General features: G+C 48.6%; 1 protein-coding gene across 1 annotated transcript in view; it reads right to left on the bottom strand.

The window, feature by feature from the left end:
* Positions 1-19048, bottom strand: part of CD247 (CD247 molecule) — a 77321-nt gene extending 58273 nt beyond the window's left edge. The window contains exon 1 of the mRNA XM_069479104.1: positions 18917-19048. Coding sequence (XP_069335205.1) covers positions 18917-18974 — 58 coding nt within the window. The 5' untranslated portion in view covers positions 18975-19048. The remainder of the gene's footprint in view (positions 1-18916) is intronic.
* Between the last annotated feature and the right edge of the window lie 1796 nt (positions 19049-20844).

The raw sequence follows: 20844 nt of genomic DNA, 5'->3' as shown, positions 1-20844 counted from the left end.
TTTAGGTCTGATTGCTTCATAAATCTATGCTTTGCCCACTTACTGCTAAAACTGACCTTCCTCAACCCCACCATCTAGACGGAAACACAGAAGGAAGACATAGGAGTCACTTGCAAACTGGGAACACCCAAAGTCAAGTGGTTGCTTTCCATGGTTTAGGGCTGTCCTCCTTGGGAAGAACCATTCCAAAAGCCCTGCTCACATGGCGCCCAGAGGCCGTCATTGCAGCTAATGTGGAGGAAAGGGCTTAGGAATGGGTCTACTGCCAGCCTCCTGGTCAATTTAATGACCGAAACAAAGTCAGCCTGAATTGTCCACCATGGCCTAATCATCACTGAGTGATTGACCAACAAAAATGATGACTCCAATCCACTGGTTTTCAACCAGGGGTAGATTTTGTCCCCAGGGGACATCTGACAATGTCTAAAGACATTTTGGGTTGTCCCAACTTGAGGGGTGCTACTGGCATCAGTGAGTAGAGGTCAAGGACACTGCTGACATCCTACAATGCACAGGACAACCCCCCCAGCAGGGAATTATCCTGCCGCAAATGTTACGGTGCAGAGGCGGAGAAACCCTGCTCCAAGCGTTTAATCAAGAGGGACGTGACCCAACTGCAGACTACCAAAGATCAGAAAAAGTAGTTGTTTTATTTCTGGGAAATTGTTGCCAGGGTTAAACTGTACAGATTTAGCCGTGACTGAGAGTGTCCACATCCTGTTAGGCGAGACAGTGGGCATTGTGTATTTTTTCCAGTTTGCCTTTTTAAAGAGTGGCCCCTGGAATTTACTTAGCCTTTCTTTGGGTTAAAATCAGGAACGGAAAATTTAACCTCTAAAAGGAAAACAAACAGAAAATGAAAAGTGTGTGTAATAATGGAAGCCCTGGTACAAATTTTAGTGCAGGGTATTCCTTGCTGAAAGGTTACTCATACTCACTCCCCGCACCCCTCCCCCCGGGCCACATATGCATAACCTGCCCGCGTGTAACTGTGCACCGGGAGAGTTGGGATTTGGATCCAGAAGTGTGGAATTCAAATTCCAGCTCTACGGATAAGCAGTTCCAGCAAATCGCTTACCTTCTTTAAGCTGTAGTTCTCCATCAGTAAAAGGGGGCCGTACCCACACATTCCACAGGGCTGTGGATTTTTCATGCAGTCAGTTACGTAAAAGCACTTGGCAAAACTACAAAGCGTGATCTAACTGCTCACCCGATGACAGTCACACACAGAGGGTCCCCCTGCACGGGGTTATCTTTATTAGATTTCCCCACATTATTGTTGCCTATGTAAAGCTTCTCCTGGGTGATATTCTATTTCTTATGCTGCACTGGAGAAATAGTCTTTATAACACGAAATGGGAACATTGAACCCAAGTTATTTTACTCATGACCCAAAGGAAAAATGATTGCTTCTAAGAGGACAATACATCCCCTTAAAATGAGCATGCTTAGGATGATTAGGGAGACAACATTTATGCTGCAGCCTTGCATTTTCCAAGCAATGAATTCTTGACATTACCCAATGCTTTACGTCCTACAATAATTGTTGCCACTTTAATCCAGACTCGCATTGCTCTTTAATTCTAGCCCATTTTCATCATGCCTGAACAGGACGCTGGATTTTTACTTCCAAAATAGACAAAATTTCAAAGGTTATAAAACAGTTTAAAACAGAATATGCCATTCTTTGATTACAACCAGAGCTTCTAGTGTGAATTAGAGAGGTGGCCGGTGCACGTACGTGTTGCTTATTAGCTTTTATCTGATGATCTCAAAGTGCTCGCAGCAATTCTAAAACACATGGTTTCTCATAACTGCCCTCCACATCTCGTTACGAGCAGAATTATTTTGAGGACAAATGAACTGTGTATTGTGATGTGCTGTGAGTTCCCGAGAATAGAAACCCCTGTGACTAAACTCTCCACGAGCAGAGCAAATCAGAGAATAATAACAAATGCTTTTCTCATTCAGGCTAGCTGAATCACATTTGGTTTTCCATTTCCCTTCAGCGAGAGGGTTCCTAACCCTCGACAGATGTCTGTCATGTTTGGTTTTAAGCTTGGCCTCTGTGCTCTCTGCTCACTGAGGCCAACCACCCACCCCAGCTGTGTGGCTGCCTGAGGAGGGACCTCAGGTGTCTCCCTGGTGCTGGGGAGTAGGAACAGGCAGAAGCGGGCAGATGCTTACTGACAGGGCCTCCTCTCGTGCAAAGATGGAAAACTGGGAGTATGAAGCAGAGAAGGTAGATTTGGACCCGGCCATCTGACTTCTGATCCCCAGGGGCTGGCAAAGTACAGCTCACGGGCCAAATACACAGAGCTGCCTGTTTTTATGAATAAAGTTTTATTGGAACATCTGCATGTCCATTTGTTTACATATTGTCTGTAGCTGCTTTGGTACTACTCCAGCAGAGTTGAGTAGTTGGGATAGAAACTGTATGGGCTGTAAAGCCTAAAATATTTACTCTCTGATCCTTTGAAGAGCGTGCTGATCACTGCTGCTTAGCCACAGGCTTATCATTTGAGAGAGTCCAGTGGTAAATACTTCAGTTGTACGGGGGACACAAATAAATAAATATCGGGGTCCTCAAGAATCCTTCAGCTGAAAAAGCAAAGTGCAGCCATATGAAAAGTTAATTTATAACACAAAAGTTGGAAGATGACACGGGTCAGCAACCAACAATAACACAGTACGACCATCTTACTAGCCAGCAGATACTGAGTGCTGGGTGCTGGGTGCCAAGCCCAATATTAATACTTCTCATGCATTTTAAAGCTTGTTCCTCACAAACATCCCTTTGAGGTAGATAATATTATCCATATGATAGAGATAAGGAGCCCAAGATGCAGAGAGCCCCAAGACATGCAGCTGAAAGGCACTGAAGGTCGTATGTGCGGCCCGGACCCCGTGCTCTAAACCATCAGTTGGGTGGGGCAGATGGTGACGGCGTCAGGAGCTCCGTGATGGGAGGTGTTGCCGTGGCCTGGCTTGGGCTGCAAAGGCTTCAAAGCTGGGGGTGGAGGAGCAATGCCAAGAAGGATGGAAAAGAGTCTAAGAAGCAATCTTCCCCGCATGAGAGACAGACTACACTACACATTAACTATAATCAGCCGGCCCTAGGGGGGGGGCGCTTGGCCAGAGGACAGGTCCTTCCTAGGACCAACTGCTCCCAGACCCCGTTCAGAGCATCCGGGAGGTGTTGCCTGCCACCCCCGGCCAATGGCATCCACCCCAGTCACCACACATTGGTGGGAGGGACCTGGGCAAATGGTGCTGGCAGGAGATGCTGGCTGCAGGTGGCTTGGTGGTGGTCATTGTGCCCTAGGGAGAGGCTGAGGCAGTCTGTCCGACAACCTTATGGAGAGAAGTGTGGCCTCCGCCACCTGGAGGAGAGACTCAGGTCCGGCCTCAACATCCAGGACCGTAAGCCGTCCTCTAATGGCACGTCTCTCTGCAGCTGTCTTAGTGGTGGAACTCCACACAGTGAGGACCCTGGAAGGGGACTTGGGGTCCAAATCTGGGCTGCACCACTTACTAGCTATAAGTCCCAAGACGGATCTCTTAGTCGTGTAGATGGTCTCATCCATAAAGTGGAGTACCAGTGCCGACCTCGCGGGTTGTAGGTGTGAATGAGCTATGGATGGGACTGCACGTGAAAACCCCAGGTGTGCTTAAGCCGGTGATCAGTGTCATTAGAGATGGAAGCTCAAGGTACGTGGCAAAGCTGGCAACAGGGGAAGGACGCTGGAAGAAACGGAGACTGCACCTCTTCACTCTACAGGTCCTTTCTCCAGGGTCAGCTGGGCCTTAGCTGGGCCCCTGGCTGAGCACATGAACCTGGCAGTGGCCACAGCAGGGGGCCGTGTAGCAGCGGAGTAAAAGCAGTGCCCCTCCCCGTCAACGCACCCTCCTCTCACCCCCCACGCCCACGTCCAGAGCTCCCCAGAGATGCTGCTTGCTAACGAAGAGAGGAAAAGAATCACGGAAGCATATATTCTTCCCCATGAATATGCTGTTAATACATCTTCCCGTTCCTTCCCTGCCCCCTAATCCTCTCTGTCTCTCCCTCCCCCAGCCCCTCACCTCTCTCTCACACGCTCCACAGCTTCCTGCAATGGCAGAGAAAACCCAGGTCACCCCCAGTCCTGGCCTATACATCTGCTTTGTAAACAAGCAGGTCTCACTAGCACTAAAATTTCCTCTTAACTAAAACACACAGTCTTGCCTTGCAAGTCAGGGCTGAACCCTAAACCAGTTTCTCGAACGTTCACTGACTACGGAAAGCTACGGAGAAGAATGGCCGATTCCTGCCGTCTCTCCTGGGGAGAGCACGTCTGAAGCCCTTGTTGACACAGAACGGAACTGGAACCACCCGCGCCACAGGTGGAAGCCCTGGCAGCTGTGACCTGGAAAAACAACTTTGTTTGCTCTTCCCTCGCCAGCCAAGGGGACCACGCGGCAGGCAGGTGGGGCCGGCCACAGCTGCCACTGTGGCTTCTCCGCCTGTCAGGGTCCCTCTGCCAGTTCGGACCATGGCTCTGCGGGACCCAGGCGTCAGGGCAGGAACAGGGACAGAGAGGGCCTGAAGCAGGCAGACTGTGAAACCCGGAACAGCCCTGCTGCCTGGATTACCGCTCAGACTCATTTCGAGACTGCAGAATGTGCTGGCGATGTTTTTCTAAAGGGCAACCCCGGTGCTCCCGGTGGGAGGCACCCTCGCCCTGACACGCATGTACGCCCCTTCCACCGAGGAGGGGGCAGAGCTGGCCCAGCGACCCCGCCGTCTGCGCCTGTGCCAGCCATTTCAGCGGGGGCTTGAGACACAAACCGAGCTGGACACGAATGTCCGTGCAGTGAGCGGGAAGTGTCCTTGCCTTGGTGATGCCTGATGCCAAAGCCCCCTGCGAACACGTGAACACGCCCTTCCCTTTCCCCGTCAAGCCTCAGCCCGGTGGACGGCGATCAGCATCCGAAACAAACAAATGGAGCCGCCATAGAAACGACATCTCCGGATAGTCTTAGGAGAAGCTGAGAAGCATATTCTCGTGTTTAAGTAGAAAATTATAATGTTGACTCAAATCAGGATTTTTTTCAAGGGACTTCCTACATGGTGCTAGGGAAATTTCAAACTCTGTCTGTACCTCCAAGGTACCATCTTTAAAAGGGTGTCGTAGCCGGGCATGGTAGCTCACGCCTGTAGTCCCAGTACTTTGGGAGACTGAGGTGGGAGGGTCGCTTGAGGCCAGGATTTTGAGACCAGCCTGGGCAATATAGCAAGACCCCATCTCTACAAAAAATTAGCCTCCAGAACTATGAGATAATAAATTTCTGTTTTTTAAGCCACCCGGTCTGTGGCGCTTTGTCACAGCAGCCCCAGGAAACTGATGCAGTAGGGGAGGGAGGCAGGAGAGGGAAGGAAGTCGGTCAGGGGAGCATGTCAGGCTAGCTGCCACTGTTAACAAGTGGAGCTTCGTCATGCCGCAAATTCTAGGAAACTGTGGAGCAGGTGCCTCAGCGTTGCCACACAAGGGGCAGCAGCTGTATCTGCTCTTGCGGGTTGGGGCGTCCAAAGGAACAGAGCCTCGGAGGCCCTCGCCTGGGGCATTTGTCCTCAGGCTGTGGCCCTGCCCTTGATCACACAGTTTCCCCTTCCTGGGTGTCTTCCTCTCCTCTTTGCATTAAATCCTCCCTCCCCGCGATGCTTCCCTTTACTCCTGCAGCCCGGCCTCCTTAGAACCCCCTGTGAGAGCCCCGGCGCTATATTCCCGCAGCCATTTAACAGGTGTGCCCTGAAAAACCAAATGCCAAACGGGGAGAAAATCAGTCTGCACAGTATTGCGTAACCGCATCTCCCTCCCGTCCCCCGGGGCTGTGTGACGCACATTTGCAGACAGAAGCTTTAGCAACGTCCTGCAGCTCACCAACAACCAACAAAACCCTTCTGCAGGGAGCTTGCTAGAGTTTCCAAAATGTGTGCTCCCTCTTTCTGCAGTACAGCATTAACGTCTTGCAGAACACAGTTTGGGCAACATTGATAGGAACTTGGGTGAACAAGTCCTTTAGGGGCCAGCTCCTCGGGATGAGGAAGGGTGGCAACAGGCCTGCCTGGGAGCAGGCCCCAAGGACGCAGGTCAGGAGCTGGCCCGGAAGAGGGGTGGCCTCCGTGTCAGCGCCAAGGGCCACCAGTGGGCGGTGCCCTGGCCTTTTCATCCCAGAACCAGCCCGAGGGTGGGCCGTGACATTCAGGGAGGGGGTAGGGGAGACAGAGAGCCACAGCTGGTGTTTCCTGGTCTCCTGGAGAAGCACATTCTGTTCCTGCCACCAGACCTGCCCTTTCTAACTCCCTTCTCCACGTGGCAAATAAACCTCAACTCCCCCCTCAAAGTCTATGGCAAATATCAGACAGACCAAGTACCAGCAGACCCCTACTTCTGGGCTCTTAGAGTGCTGTGTACGTCCCCCACCGAGAGGCAGTGTGGCTCATGGCGGGCCCAGGCTGCCTGGGGCCAAAGGCCAGTCCGTTCCTGCCAGCCATGCACCTCTGGGGCTCAGTTCCCCACCTGTAAAATGGGCACATCAATAAAAGTGCTACAGGATTAGCTGACCTAACACGTGTAAACAACACATAACATGAGCCCCTCCTAACAAGTGTCAGGCTTAGCCTCCTCCAGAAATGTGAGTTCTTTAAGAGCAGCAATTGTGACGGATCACCCAGCGGCACGTGGTGAGCAATAGCGCTTGCTCAGAAAACACATTTACAATTAATTCATGCACGGCTATACTCTGTATTTTATTTCTATCTCTGACAATATTTCTGATAATGAAAGGTATTATTAAAACACACACTCTTCACTAATAGGAAAGCTGCTTGTTTCTCTCTAAGTGGTTTTCGTCTTCTGTCCCCAACTAGCTTGCCTGACATGACACCCTATCGCTATTAGAGGCAAGTTGGCTGCCAGAGCCTAGGATCAGAGGGTCACCACCCTCACAGTCACTGTGGTCCTGGATAGTCTCAGCAGAGAGTCAGAGATGCCACTGATTTATCAGCACAAAGAGGCTTTTTCTGTCCCTCCTTGTCATGAATGGGCCACCAGGGTGGGACGGTGGGAATCCTTCTTAGAATGGGCCTTACAGAAAGTCCTTAAAGGAAACTCTTCCAAGTCCTAGAGATCCATCCTGCCCACCCTTAGGAATCTCATCCACTGGTAAGCAACCAACAGGAAAATCTGGGCATGTCTCTCTTTATGAAAATTTAATATATCTGTCAATTCTATAGAAATTCAACAAATGAAAATTCACACTCATGAAAACAACTAAATCAGGAAACGAGTTCTCACAATACTAAAGAATTTACTATAGCTTTTCTTTAAATAACATTCTCCTAAGTAGATGTACATGTTATTATAATATTTTCTTGCACAAAACTTTCTAAGGGCCTCCCCTGGTGCGTGAAGGTCCCCTTGTATGTGGCTGACAATTTCTTTTTTAAAAAACTGCTTTGTTGAGGTATAACTTACATATCATAAGACATTTTCTAAGCCTAGATATATTAACAATATATGGTATTTGGGGCACTCATTAAACTTATTGAACGTCTATATAAACAAAAAACTCTGGCTATATGCACTTATGTGTGTTTGCAGGTCTGTGTGTGTTTATAGCTTTCTTTCTGCCTGACCAGCCGCCTGCTTTGTTCCTGAAAGGATTCTGGGGGGAATGCCGCCTTTGTCTTCTCCAGAAGGCCACCAGGGAGCAGCTCTGTGAGGCAGGGCACAAGGGCCGCCCCTCGCCCTCCCGCAGCCCCTTGCTCTGTGGGCAGGCAGATCAGGGCCTATGGCACTACAGGGCAGAAAAATCTAAGGACATTGGCCACTTGGCCTGTAACAGCTGGAGCAGAGGGAGACCAAGGGAGGCTCTTCAGCAGGGTCGACAGCTGTCTGGGGCGCGTCCTCACTGCAGGGATGACTCAATGCCTTTTGCAACCCCTGAAACAATTGAAGGCCATCCTCCGGCCAGTGGAGGTGGCGGGTCTGCCACCACCAGGGCCTCATGGGCAGGCAGGCTGAGCCAACGGGAACCAGCCACCTGCAGCTCTTCTGTGGCTGCCATTCCAATATGGGGCCTTGTCACACACACCTGAGACCCACATGGCCAGCTCCAGAAGCACCATTTACTTACAACAGGGCGGCCGGGTGGCGTAGACGACAGAGGGCTAGGGCAAGAATCAACAGTCCTGGGTTCAAGTGCTGACTCTGCCACTTGCTTACCATGTGGCAGCTTCTCGATCTGTTTGGCTGGTTTCTTGATCTCCTGGGCCACCATTTCCACCCTGGCAAAATCCAGAAGTGGAACTTGAAGGTGTCTATGACCCTTTTCATCTCAAACATGCTGTGATTCTGACATATTGGCCCAGCCCCACTCTGATCACAGAAAATCTTCCCGGAGAGGTGTTGTCTACTACTCTTATTGCTGAAGGTAAGAGCCAGCGGCCGCGTTCCTAACCTCCATCCGGCCTAATCATGACATTACCACTGGTCACTTCTGACTACACGGTAGTTATGCTTTACGTGAGAGGTACATTCCTGAAGACTTTGCAAAATTCTGATTAATTTCTTATAGAAATAAATGTAAAATTAGAGTTTCATTATTTTGAAAATTACACATAAACTGAGACCTTTTTAATTTTTGTATCACATTATTTCAAATTTATATAATTCAGAATCCCATTAAATGTGACTTGTTGTATATTCTCTTGGAAAGGATTTTTGTAACCTTCAAAAAGAAGGAATAGAGCCGGGCGTAGTGGCTCACACCTCTAATCCTAGCACTCTGGGAAGCCGAGGCCGGTCGATAGCTCGAGGTCAGGAGTTCGAGACCAGCCTGAGCAAGAGTGAGACCCCTGTCTCTACTAAAAACAGAAAGAAATTATCTGGCCAACTAAAATATATATAGAAAAAATTAGCCGGGCATGGTGGCGAATGCCTGTAGTCCCAGCTACTCGGGAGGCTGAGGCAGGAGGATCGCTTGAGCCCAGGAGTTTGAGGTTGCTGTGAGCGAGGCTGACGCCACGACACTCACTCTAGCCCTGGCAACAAAGCAAGACTCTGTCTCAAAAAAATAAATAAATAAATAAATAAATAAAACAAAAAGAAGGAATAGAGGTAACGGGAGAGCAAGGTGATGACCCAGAGTTAAATTTGGTGGAGAAAGATTACGGGTTTGAAAGGACTCTCCAGGGAAAACATCCAGAACCAAGCAAACCAGGCCTCTTTTCTGACCCCATGGAGAAGCCCAGTGACTCAGTATTATTTTCCTTTGGTTATCAGTCAGCACTGAATTTTAGATGATTGGCCGATTGGATTTCTTTTCTTATTGAAATTACTCCAGGCTTGAATGTTGCTAGAACATGTTCAACTCCAAATTTAAAAGCCACTAAATAGCAAATCCTCCCCTTGTCCCTTGGCGTATAGACGCCATTTTTATGCTCTTCAAAATGGCTGAGGGAATTTTCTGAGGAAGATAACAATCTGAAATCAAAACAGGAATTAGATCAGCTTCCAGTCTGAGACTTTGTGTTTAGAGGCATAGTTAGAAACAAACGATGTGTTTTCCAAACCAACAACATCAAGAAATTGTCACGAAGATCAAAAATTGTTCCCTAAATCTTCCCTTCCCTAAATGTCCTCCCCACCGGCCCCTTTGAATTGCAAGAACTTGTGGCTGTAACTATTCACAGTCCATTTCTGGTTTCCAAGTAGCTCTCTCTCCAACGTGAGATCACAAAGCTTTGAAAATTAGAGGCACCCCACGACTCCCACCCCAAAGAGCTATTCCCTGATGAGATGCTCCGCTGAAACGGAAGGAGTTTGCTTTATAGCAGCCTCCCTCATGGAATTAGAGATGGGAACATTTAACAATACAGCATTTGCAATGGTCAGGTGAGAGCTAGCCAAGTTTTTAAAAGGGATTTCACAGGCCAGGTCAGCAGGGAGATGGATGGGTGAGCGGTGGTGGATACAATTATTTGACTTTCCGAGCTGTTCTTTTGAAGCCTCTATGCTTAATAGAAAGAAAAAGAATAATCCTCTTTGCCAACCTTTTGTAGCTCGATCTTTATTGTTCCCACTGAAACCCAAAGAAAACGGACAAGATTCATTTTGTCCAGAAAGCATTTGTGTATTTTATATAGGTCCGGGCTTTGAAGCATTGATAGTTAAGTGGGAGAAAAGACAAAGATTGCTTTCTACTCTGAAGAAATCAAAAGAGAGTTTCCGACGCTCTCTGGCCTAACTCAAAACTGTCCTGGGTGGTAACCCCCAAAATACACTTCTTTTGCTATTAAACTCAGCACGGAAATTAGCACAGGGCCACAAAATGATGAAAATTAGACCAGACCATAAAGAAGTGAGCCTGAAGGCAAATTCAGACTTTTTTGCAAAATTCGAGAACGTGATTTCCGGGATGAGGGAAGCTTTCTTTTACTTATGGGCTCGCGATCACTCAATGTTCACCTCCAAGACATTGGCTTTGTCCATGGGCTGGGTGGTTCCAACCATCTACAGGACTGTTTGTTTGACTCAAGGCACAGGAGAGGTAGTTGGTAAATATTTACTCACTGTTGAGTTGAGTGGCCGGCCAGATGATTTAAATAAGCAGGTATTAAAAAAATAACTATTGGTCTATAGGTTATAGCAACTATCTTGATGGCCAGAGTAGGTCACCAGGAGCCACCTTAGTGGATCGCCTGCCAGTCTATTCTAAGGACTCAAAGGAAGAAAAGCATCAAATTCATTGGGACTATTTTAGCCAAATCACACAGGGTGGCCACTTTGGGAAGATCTAGTGAGAATTTGGGGAGCTAGTAACATTTTTTGCTGACAGGAAAGTGTTCCTGAAACTATTTGTTTCCCACCCTGGGAACGGCTCATCCTGGGGAACCATTTGTGTTGGTTTCTTAACCCCGAGTTCTGAGAACAACTTTCCACCTTCTTTTGTCACTTTAACGCTATGAACAACGTTAGCAGAGGGCCAGTGAGATCCCCACACACCTGAGCTTGGAGTTAAGGGGTGGAGAAGGTTTCCACAGGTGAGGGTAGGGTCAAGCGTGCATTGCAAGTCGGGGGAATTGGGAGGAAGGAAGGTGCAGAGAAGGGATGACACAGGGCATGCTCGGGAGACGGGAGATCGCCGAGGGGACTCAGGCCAGACCAACCTGCGAAGTCTACGCAGCCATGAAGAAGCTGCTCCCAGCTCTCCATGATCCCAGACAGTGCAATTTGGACAGAAGTTTTCTTGTCCCTCTCCTCTGTAGAATCCCTGGAATATGCTCAGTGACATCTACTCACCTGCCCAGAGTGCCAGCTCTGAGCTCAAGTGACATTTGCTCTTCTGTCCTGCTGCCACCAAACTCCAATTAAATGCACACACCATGCACACAAAGCCGCTCATTGCTGCCCACAAAAACACATACCTGCAGGCACAGGCACACGTCTGTCAGCATACAGGTGGGCATATATGTGTACCACACACACACACCTGCATAGGCACACACTAGAACACATACACAAACACACAACAGCACACACACCAGCACATGCACACTGGGGCACATTCACCTACGGCCCATCAGAACACACACCAGGCAGCCGCACGCAGGCATGCGTGTTGCCAGCACCACACCAGCCTACCACCCGTAGTGCTTGGGCTCAGGCCGTTCCCGTGATGGATTCGCCTGGCTCAGCCGCCATCTCTCTGCTGCAGGCTGCGCTGGCCAGTCAGCCTCCTGCACGCCCTTCCCCCAGCCTGTCTGTTCTGCCCTTCCCCTTATTACAGCTCTTCCCTGCAACTCTGCATCATCAGCACCAGCCTGGATGGCAAAAGGGCAGGCCTAACTCGGGGCTGTGATTCACATTAAAGCTTAGAGCCAGTCCGTTTACGTAGTGGGGAACTGGTGAGATACAGAAAAAGAAAGAAGTAGGGCTTGGCTTAATCCTACATGGTAGTGGGGTTTACACTCGGAGCCCTCTTCCCCACTCCCATTGTCTGGCAAAAGCAACAGCATCTATAGCCCAGCACAAACGTCCTGCTGAAGCTTCTGGACATTTCCCGTCTCCCCAGCCCTCCTCCCAGTCGGCTCCAGGGACGGCCACAGTGAGAGTCACGGGTATTGCATCCTGGGCTCTGTAATGCTTTTTGCATTTTGCTCTGGGCATCTGCTTCTTACTGTGGTTTGCTTTGCTCCAGTCAGTAGCCGAAGGTTTGCACTCCCCGAGCCCAGCCTAGGCAGATGCAAGTGGACCCAAGCCTAAAATTTGACGTAAATAATTGCAAACTGATGACAGACATTTGTCACTCAAAAACAACTCTCCCACTCCTGGAGGATTTAGTGAAAAACCAAACCACAACTCAGAGTCTGTGTGTAATGGTGTGCTATTCTTTCAGAAAATCTCATACACATATAACCTTCCACACCACGTGAGAACACATTCTCATCAAACAGATTAATCACTGGCAAATTATTTAGGGCCAAAATCTCTTAAATGTGATTCAATTTACATTTTTATTTGTACCTACACATAAGTCGGGGTGGGAAAATAAACCTGCACACATAGGAATGGACTAAACCTCAAAGTGGGGGCCCAGCCCTCTCAAGAAAAGCTCCAAAACAGGGATATTTATCAAGAGCAAAATGGAAAATACATATTTACCAGATTTGGAGAAAATGTAAGTTCCACTGTAATATGTCAGAGAAAAACCTAGTTCTACACTAACAAGCCAGTATTTCCTACTCAGCAGAAAAAATATATATGAAATGAGGACACTCAGCATCAAAATAATTATTTCTTGCCCCAACAACTGAGAGGAAAATAGTAGTAAGTGCTTACTAAGGGGAATACCTTAAACAGCCTGCTTCAGAATTCAGTCACCGGGGGCATATGATGGTGTGAGGATGCCGGCGGGGCGGCCAAGGGTGGTTGCCCCAAACCGGGGCTCAGACAAACTGTGCTTGGGGCCTGCTCGTACTCTCAGGCAAGTCACCACACCGCTGAGTCTCATTTTCTCCATTTATAAGAAGAGATTCCTAGAGCTTTTTCTGCCACTTGCCATAGCATGGTCATGAGGATCCCACAAGGGACGGCATCAGGAAGCATGTTGCAAAATAGAAATCTGAGACTGGCAGTCTCGACTGGGCAAGGGCCCGGCCTGTCCTTGTCCCGATGCGTTCTATTTATTTTCTTCTCCTTGAGCCTGAAATTTAGTTGCCGAGTAGCACAAATCATAACCGGCAAGCAAAGGGGACAGTGAAAACTCCTAACGTCTCCACCACTGCAATGTGGCTGCTTCAGGCAGCAATTTGCTTTCTGGTCGAGTCAGTTCTCACGAACAAACGTCGCCGTGTGGCCCCCAATAAATCTGCAGCCCACACACACGCACAAGGGACGAGCCAGAAAATGCTGGACTTTGGTCTTGGATTTTTCACAACAGAGGCTCCCACTAGATGGTTAAAAATACTGTCATAAGGTGGGAGTCCAGATAAAAGGTGTATTGGGAGCAGGAGGGAAGAATGAAGTTTAGGTTCTGGATTCTGAGGGCCAATACCCGTGGGGTAGGGTAGGCATGGGGTGGGGCTAGGTAGTTAAATGTTCTTAAAAACTTTGCAATTGCAAGACCACACGTAATGCATCTTGTGGCTAAAAGGAATGTTCAACCTTCTCATCAATTATCGTCTCACAGATGAGAAAACTAAAATGTAGAGAGAAATTGCTGTGCAAGTTCACACTGCAAGTGAGTGTGAGTTTGGTGGTCTTCCTTTATTGCACTGGGGAAATGATATTCTATTTTACAGATTGGGAAACTGAGGCACGTGCGCTAATGGCTATGGCCTTCCAAGCACTTTTGGTGTGTAGGCACTTCCAGATAGTGTCTCCAGTGCACAGCACCCTGCGTGAGGCAGACCGCACAGCCGCCATCTTACAGAGGAAGGACGGGGCTCTGGGGTGGGCCGCTCGGGACGGGGAAAGGCCACGGAGGAACCGGGCTCAGGGCAGATCTTTCTGGCCCCGCAGGCTCCTCTCTCCCTCCACCCCACTGCCTGCTCCAGAGAGGACGCAACACACTTGCAGATGGTAACAGAGAGACAGAAATCCCTCCCTCGATGGGATTGTTTTCAACAGACGTCTAGAATATCCTGCGACATGCTCTTTTACTGTACCCTGTTCTTTTAATCGTCAGTCCTGGGTTTGCCCAAGGAAGTAACAAAAGATACATATGTAAAGAATCTCCTGCAGGAATAGCTATAATGACAAAAATTAGAAGTATGCCCAACCTGTGTCAAAATAAGAAATACTGAAGAAAATATGATGCATATCCGCTATGAAAGCTTACATAGCAATTAAAAACAATCACAGAAGGTAAGCATGAAAAAAATGCTTATAATAAAATAGTATGATAACAACTATCTAAAGATATCACGCATTTATAAAAAATGTTGGAATAGAATATAAAGAAGTGAAAATAAGAAGTTATCGGGCTGGCTTGTTATGGATTTTAAGAAAATTTTAACTTCTTTCAATGATTTAATGATATTTTTATTAAAATACCTCAGATTAAGAGAAGAAAGAAATGATAGCTACCTGAAATATTTATTTAGCGACCGAAGTCAAACCAAACTCTACTGGTTAGATATTCTGCTTTTTTTTTTCTTTACATAGTTTGAGGAAACTGAGCGATCGGAGGCTGCGATTTATACTATAATCCACAAAGTCTTCTTCTCCTTGGCCCTTTCATTAGTTTATCAGCTCATTAGTTAACAATCTCCAACGGCAAAAGCCTTCTTTATTTTCTGCTTTTCCCCAGTGTTAAAGCTAAATCAGAAAAAGGAGGACATTTATTTATTTCTAGATATAATGTTAGCTGAATCAGATGAAATTATCTCTCTTGTAGGTCTAAAAAAATTAAGAGTGGAAATTTCATAAGGTCCACCCGGAAAATTTCAATATCTTAAACCATTCTTGCAACTCATTTCGAATCATTCTATCCACTCAAAGTGTCCTGTCTGCACTTTAATTTCTGTATTTTGTTTTGTTTTGTTTTTAAAGTACGTCATTTCATACTAAATTCTCTAGAGGAAAGGTCCAAATAATGTCAATTCGATATACTCCCCAAATAGATCATTAAAGTTAATTGAATCACATGGAAACATCTAGATTTCCTTCATTCACTCACCTTTAATTCATTCAACAAATACTTGATATTTTTTGCATGCTGACTCTGCTCCAGGTACTGTGCTACGTGCTGGGGTGCAGCTGGGAGTGAGACGGGGCATCTTTTCCCCAGGGAACCTGGAGTCATGTTTTAGGTTGGAAGATACGTGATGTCCATGCAGTGACTAACGTGATCATTTTTTTCAACTAACAGGTCAAATGACTGGTTTAATTATCATTATTTTTTAACCACATTGCCTGAATGTTGCTCAGATTGACTAACACCATCGCTTTAGAGTTAATAAGAACTAGCCTCTGCCCAAGCAGAGCTAAGCAATTTATTTTGAACTCTTTCTGGCATTTAGTAAATCAATTAGCTGACTCATAGATAAATACGGCTCAGGAGAAAAAGGATTCCGAAAGCACACATTTGGACAGCTCTGATCCAAGAGAGTTCCCTCACGGTGCCCGGACCCTCCTAAATAAAACACAAGACACAGTGCTGGGTGATTTTAGGAAGTGAAAGTGTATATCCACCAAAAATTAAATAATTTTTTAAAGGACAAAAGCAAAAACACAAAGAATTTTTAAATGAAGATCGCAGTGGTTATTCACCCAGGCCAGTGCTTCCCAGGGCTATTTCTGGGGGTGTTAGGCAGCTGCACACATGGTCTCTGGGCAGCAAGTCTGAGAAACGCCAAGGTAGAAAAGTCATGTAGCTCATTTGGATGAGCAGAGCCAAGGCCATCGGAAGTCAAGACAACCCGACGGTGAAAACGCCATCGACGAAACACTTGCACTGCATCACTTCGAAGCTTGCCTCCAGCTCCCCTCCAAGTGGTTTTAGCAAAGATTTGGGGCTCCAGGGGTTTGCATGCAGATGCCCAGTCACTGCGCACCCACACCAACCACCCGGCTTCAGAATGCGCTTGGCCGCCCCAACCAACGATGACCAGATGGATTTCGTTTCTAACTTCCTCCCCCTTGACTATTTATATTATTATAATATATATTTCTCAGATACGTTTTCACTTTGGGAGAATACTCCCCTCTAGAGTAAGTGTCTCTAAACAATTAAAACGGTGCTGCAATGGTCATCCTACGACCAGACGAAGCTTTGGTCCTAGCGCTGGGATGGCTGCCGTGTTTCTGTGCGGGGATGGGTGTGCCCAGAAATCAGAAGGGGGAAGAATGGATTTCACAGACGGAGAAAATGCCACCGCTGCCTTACAACACAAGCGAGAGCAGATTAAGAATCTCAGCCATGGGTTTCCATCTCCCGTTCCCAGTTTTGAGAATAAGAAGATGGCCCAAGATGTAATCATGGTAATAATAACTACAGCTTCCATTTATTGGCTGTCTACTATGCACTGGGCACATTACAATCACTTCGCATCTTCGCATGTCTGCAAGGAAGGCATTAGGGGCCTTTCTTTAGAGGGCAGAAAACTGAGGCCCAGAGGGGTTAAGTAACTTGCCCAAGGCTGCACGGAGAGGAAGCGGCAGTGCTGGGATTCCGTCGGTGACTGGCCTCACTCTGCACCGCGTCCAGCTGCCTACCTAAAAGCAGGGCCACTCACAACCCTGGGGGCCTTGCATTTCCTGAGCCCGCATGTCAGAGCTGCATCGAGCTCCTCACTGGACCACCGAGCACATTCTAGGCCGCCGTGGGACAGAGCGTTAGGGGCACTGAGGAGCTGAGGGGTCTGCAGGCAGAAGCGTAGCGGTGCCACCCGGCGCCATCTTAGCTGCTTCTGGCCTCAGCTGGCCGTCTTGGCAGACTGTCACTCAGGGAGGCCTGCTCCTGTGGACAGACGAGGTCCCCATTGATCGTAAGGATCTGGGCATTTCCAAAGAAATGCAAACGGAAAAATGCTTAGTGAAAACTGGATGTTTTAAAGGGCTTAGGAGACGGATTACTTAACTGAGCAAGAAAAGAGAGAACACTTGACTCTCGTTCTGTCGGCAGCCTTTCCGCCAGGGGAAGCGGTGGAGGGTGTCCTCTCAGGCACCATGAGTGCCATCGCGGCCCTCGGCGTGGGGGCCTCTCCGAGCGCCCCTCGCCTTGCTGCGTGTTGTTGCTGGGCTAGGACATGTTGAAATGTTCATCATTTAGCCTTCTCTAAAAAGAGCTAACATGTCAGTCTCCACAGAGGCAAAGTGAGGAGCACTGGAGAGTGAGAACCCAGCCAGCGCACAGTCTTCTCTGCCTGTCCCGTTGGTGGGCGCAGGGCTCGGCCCCATCTGGCCCGCTGGGTGGGGCTCTGTTTACCACGCAGCAGCCACCGCCACCCAAGCAGCCTCTCATGTTCCTGACTCCGCTTTGCCCCTGCATTCGCCCCTGCGCCTGACAAACGACCAGTGAGGAGGCTGCAGATAAAGGCCCGGAAAGGTGAAATTACCTCCCTGGTTCAGGGTCCCAGGCCTGAAGCCCAGAGTCCAAAGCTCTTGCCCTCAGCTCTTTCCCCCGGAAATCACCAAATTCCCAGGCTGCCAGGGACCCTCCCGTCCCAGCACACGGGGACGGACTGCTCTGGGCTCGCCCTGGTGCCCTGAGCCCACAGCCCCGTGGGACTCATACCCAGCCTGGCCCTTCTGAGAAGAGAGCCGTGATCTCGCAGCAAACCCTGCAGTCACATCGTCCTTTGAACCCCGAGGTGCCGGCCAGGGCGGTGCCGAGCTCCCTGGAGGGAACACAAGCACCCACGGCCGCTCCTGCCCTCCACATCGTCCTGAACACACTCCCCCACCTAGCCGAGCTGTCAAGTGGAGGGAGGACATCGTCTGTGACCACTCTCCCTGTTTCTTTACATCCAAACACAGCCTGTCCCGTTTCCTGCAAAAATGCCAAATGCCTGAGCCGTCCACTTTTGCCTTCTTTTCACCTGTTGTCTTCTTCATTATCTGGGCTAGGAAACATGACGGAAGCCAAGGGCTTGCAGAGGAGCCGGGCTCCCACACGCGGGAGTGAGGCAGGGGTGGGTGCTCTGGGTTGTGGCTCACGGTGGAGACTTAACAGAGCACATCCTCTCCTCTGCCCTCGGCGTTCTGTCGGCGAGCCGGCTTTCTGGCTCAGAGAGAGCTGCCTGAGAGGACAGTGGCGGGTGAGTCACCGGGCCCTGGATGGCTGCGTCACAGGGCAGCCCTTGGCCGGGGCACGGGGGCAGCCATGACAGGGCTGAGCCTAGACACGGACCCTTGGGCCACGAGGAGGCAAAGGCTCCAGGGAAGACTGGGCCTCCCTGCTCCCTTCAGGCCAGCGAAACATTCTTTGTTGGCAAGAGCAGAAAGCAAGGGGCTGAGTGACGGAGCCAGCCAGAGGGTAAAAGACGAGGACGCAGAGACTAGAACATCGCAGCATGACAATGGCCTGGCTGACACTTCCCCATCCCACCCAGCTTCTGTTCCACACTCCCTCTCCGTCTCTCTACCCCTGGCCTGCCTCAGTTCCTCTCCTGCCTCCTTCCTCCTCGCCCTTCCCCTACACAGACTTTTCTCCTTTCTCTATCACTGGGAAAATTAACACCTGGAGCAGCCGGCTCTGAACTGATGCCAGCTCAGGCCCTGACTCCTCCCAGCTCAGCAGCCCCTCGATCTGGGGAGGACAGGCTTCGAAGGAGACCCCAGCTCCTCACCGTCCCGCCACTACCCCCTGTGCACATTCACAAAGAGTTTCTAGAAGTTCCCTGCCACCGGCGACACGTCGGCCCTACCTGTAACTGGGAACTGTGCCTGCAGGATGGCCACGATGACAAGCGCCTTCCACTTCATCCTGTCCTTTCTCCCAGGAGGGGGCCGGGAGGCAGAGGCCGGGGAGGCCGGGGCTGGGACGATGGAGAGAAAAGGGGTCTCTTCTGGCTTTGTTCTGCCGCTGCCTCCTCAGGAAGTGGAGGACGGCGGGGCCTTTGAGAGAGCACCTGCCCGCAGGGCTGAGAAATTCGCACTCCCCCTTTCGGCTCTCGGGCAGGAAGCCGCGGAGGGTTGAGGGTTGGGGTGTGTGTGCATTGGTCTGTCTGTCTGAATTCTGCTTTTCCTCTCCTTTCGCCCTTGTCTTAATGTTCCTCTTTTTCTAATTTTGTCTAATTTCTACTCTGACAGGCGAAGTCAGTTTCTAGGCAAAGACAAGTTCCCGACACGTGCGAGAACATTTGCCATCTACCTGGACTGTCAGGTATTTTATGGAGGTTGGTAAAACGACAGCATTCTGGATTCAGAGTCAGGCGTGAATGACATCTCTACCTACCATCTACTCGCTGTGTGTCCTTGAGCAAATCACTCAACATCTCTAGACTTCAGTTTCTTTTTCTATAAATCAGAGCTGGAGTAGATCTGAGGTGGCCGATCTGACCTTGGCCTGAATTCGGACCATAAAATAGTTTGCAATACTATAGCTCATGTAGTATTTTAAACATATTTGCTACTTGTCAACATTTAAACATTGGGGCAATTTATAAATAATAAAAAAGATTAAAACCTAGAAGTAAACCTAATAAAAAGTTGAAAGAAGGCTGGGCACGGTGGCTCATGCCTCTAATCCCAGCACTCTGGGAGCCCAAGAGGCGGGAGGATAGCTTGAACTCAGGAGTTCGAGACCAGCCTGAGCAAGAGCGAGACCCCATCTCTACTAAAAATAGAAAAAATTAGCCTGGCATGGTGATACATGCCTGTAGTCCCAGATACTCGGGAGAATGAGGCAGGAGGATCACTTGAGCCCAGGAGTTTGAGGTTGCTGTGAGCTAGGCTGACACCATGGCACTCTAGTCCGGGCAACAGAGCGAGACTCTGTCTCAAAAAAAACCCAAAAAACAAAAAACAAGAAAACAAAGTTGAAAGAGAAACAAGCTTTAAAACACCCCTGAAGAACATAGAAAGAACTTGTATAAATAAATGGAAAGGCATATTCTTCTTTGATAGAAAGCTCCCTCTTAAGAACACCACAATTCTCCCTAAATTATTCAATCTATCTCATTGAAAATACCAACAAAAGTTTGAGAACAAGATAATCTGATTCCAAGTTTATATGAAAAAAATTAATGTAAAGAATGGCCGAGAAACCAAAAGCACAAACAATCAAGGACAAAATTGATAAACTGGACTTCGTTAAAATTAAAATTTTGACCTGCTCCATTTCCAACCTGGGCTGGTTCACCCCTCCTTAGGCAACCTGGTAGCTCCTCCTGGGAGGTCACTATATTGCCCAGCATAAGGCACTGTGGCCCAGAACTCCTGGCCTCAAGCGATCCTCCTGCCTCAGCCTCCTGAGTAGCTGGGACTACAGACATGAGCCACCGTGCCCGGCAAAATTAAAAATTTTTGTACATCCAAGGACACTATCAAGAAAGTGAAAAGACAACCCACAGAATGAAAGAAGATATTTGCAAATCTCACACTGATAAGGGTCTCTAGTATTCAAAATACATAAATAACCCCTACAACTCAATAATTAAAAAACAATTAAAAATTGACCAAAGATTTAAATAGACATTTCCCCAAAGCAGTTATACAAATGGCCAATAAGCACATGAAAAGACGCTGAACATCATTAGCCATTAGGGGAGTGCAAATCAAAACCACAGGGAGATACTGCTTCACACCTCCTAGGGTGGCAAAAAGAAAAGACAGCACAGGTGAGGATGTGAGC

Source organism: Eulemur rufifrons, chromosome 8 (genome assembly GCF_041146395.1).
Source record: "Eulemur rufifrons isolate Redbay chromosome 8, OSU_ERuf_1, whole genome shotgun sequence".
Classification (NCBI taxonomy): Eukaryota; Metazoa; Chordata; class Mammalia; order Primates; family Lemuridae; genus Eulemur; species Eulemur rufifrons.
This window is presented reverse-complemented; position numbering and strand designations above follow the sequence as displayed.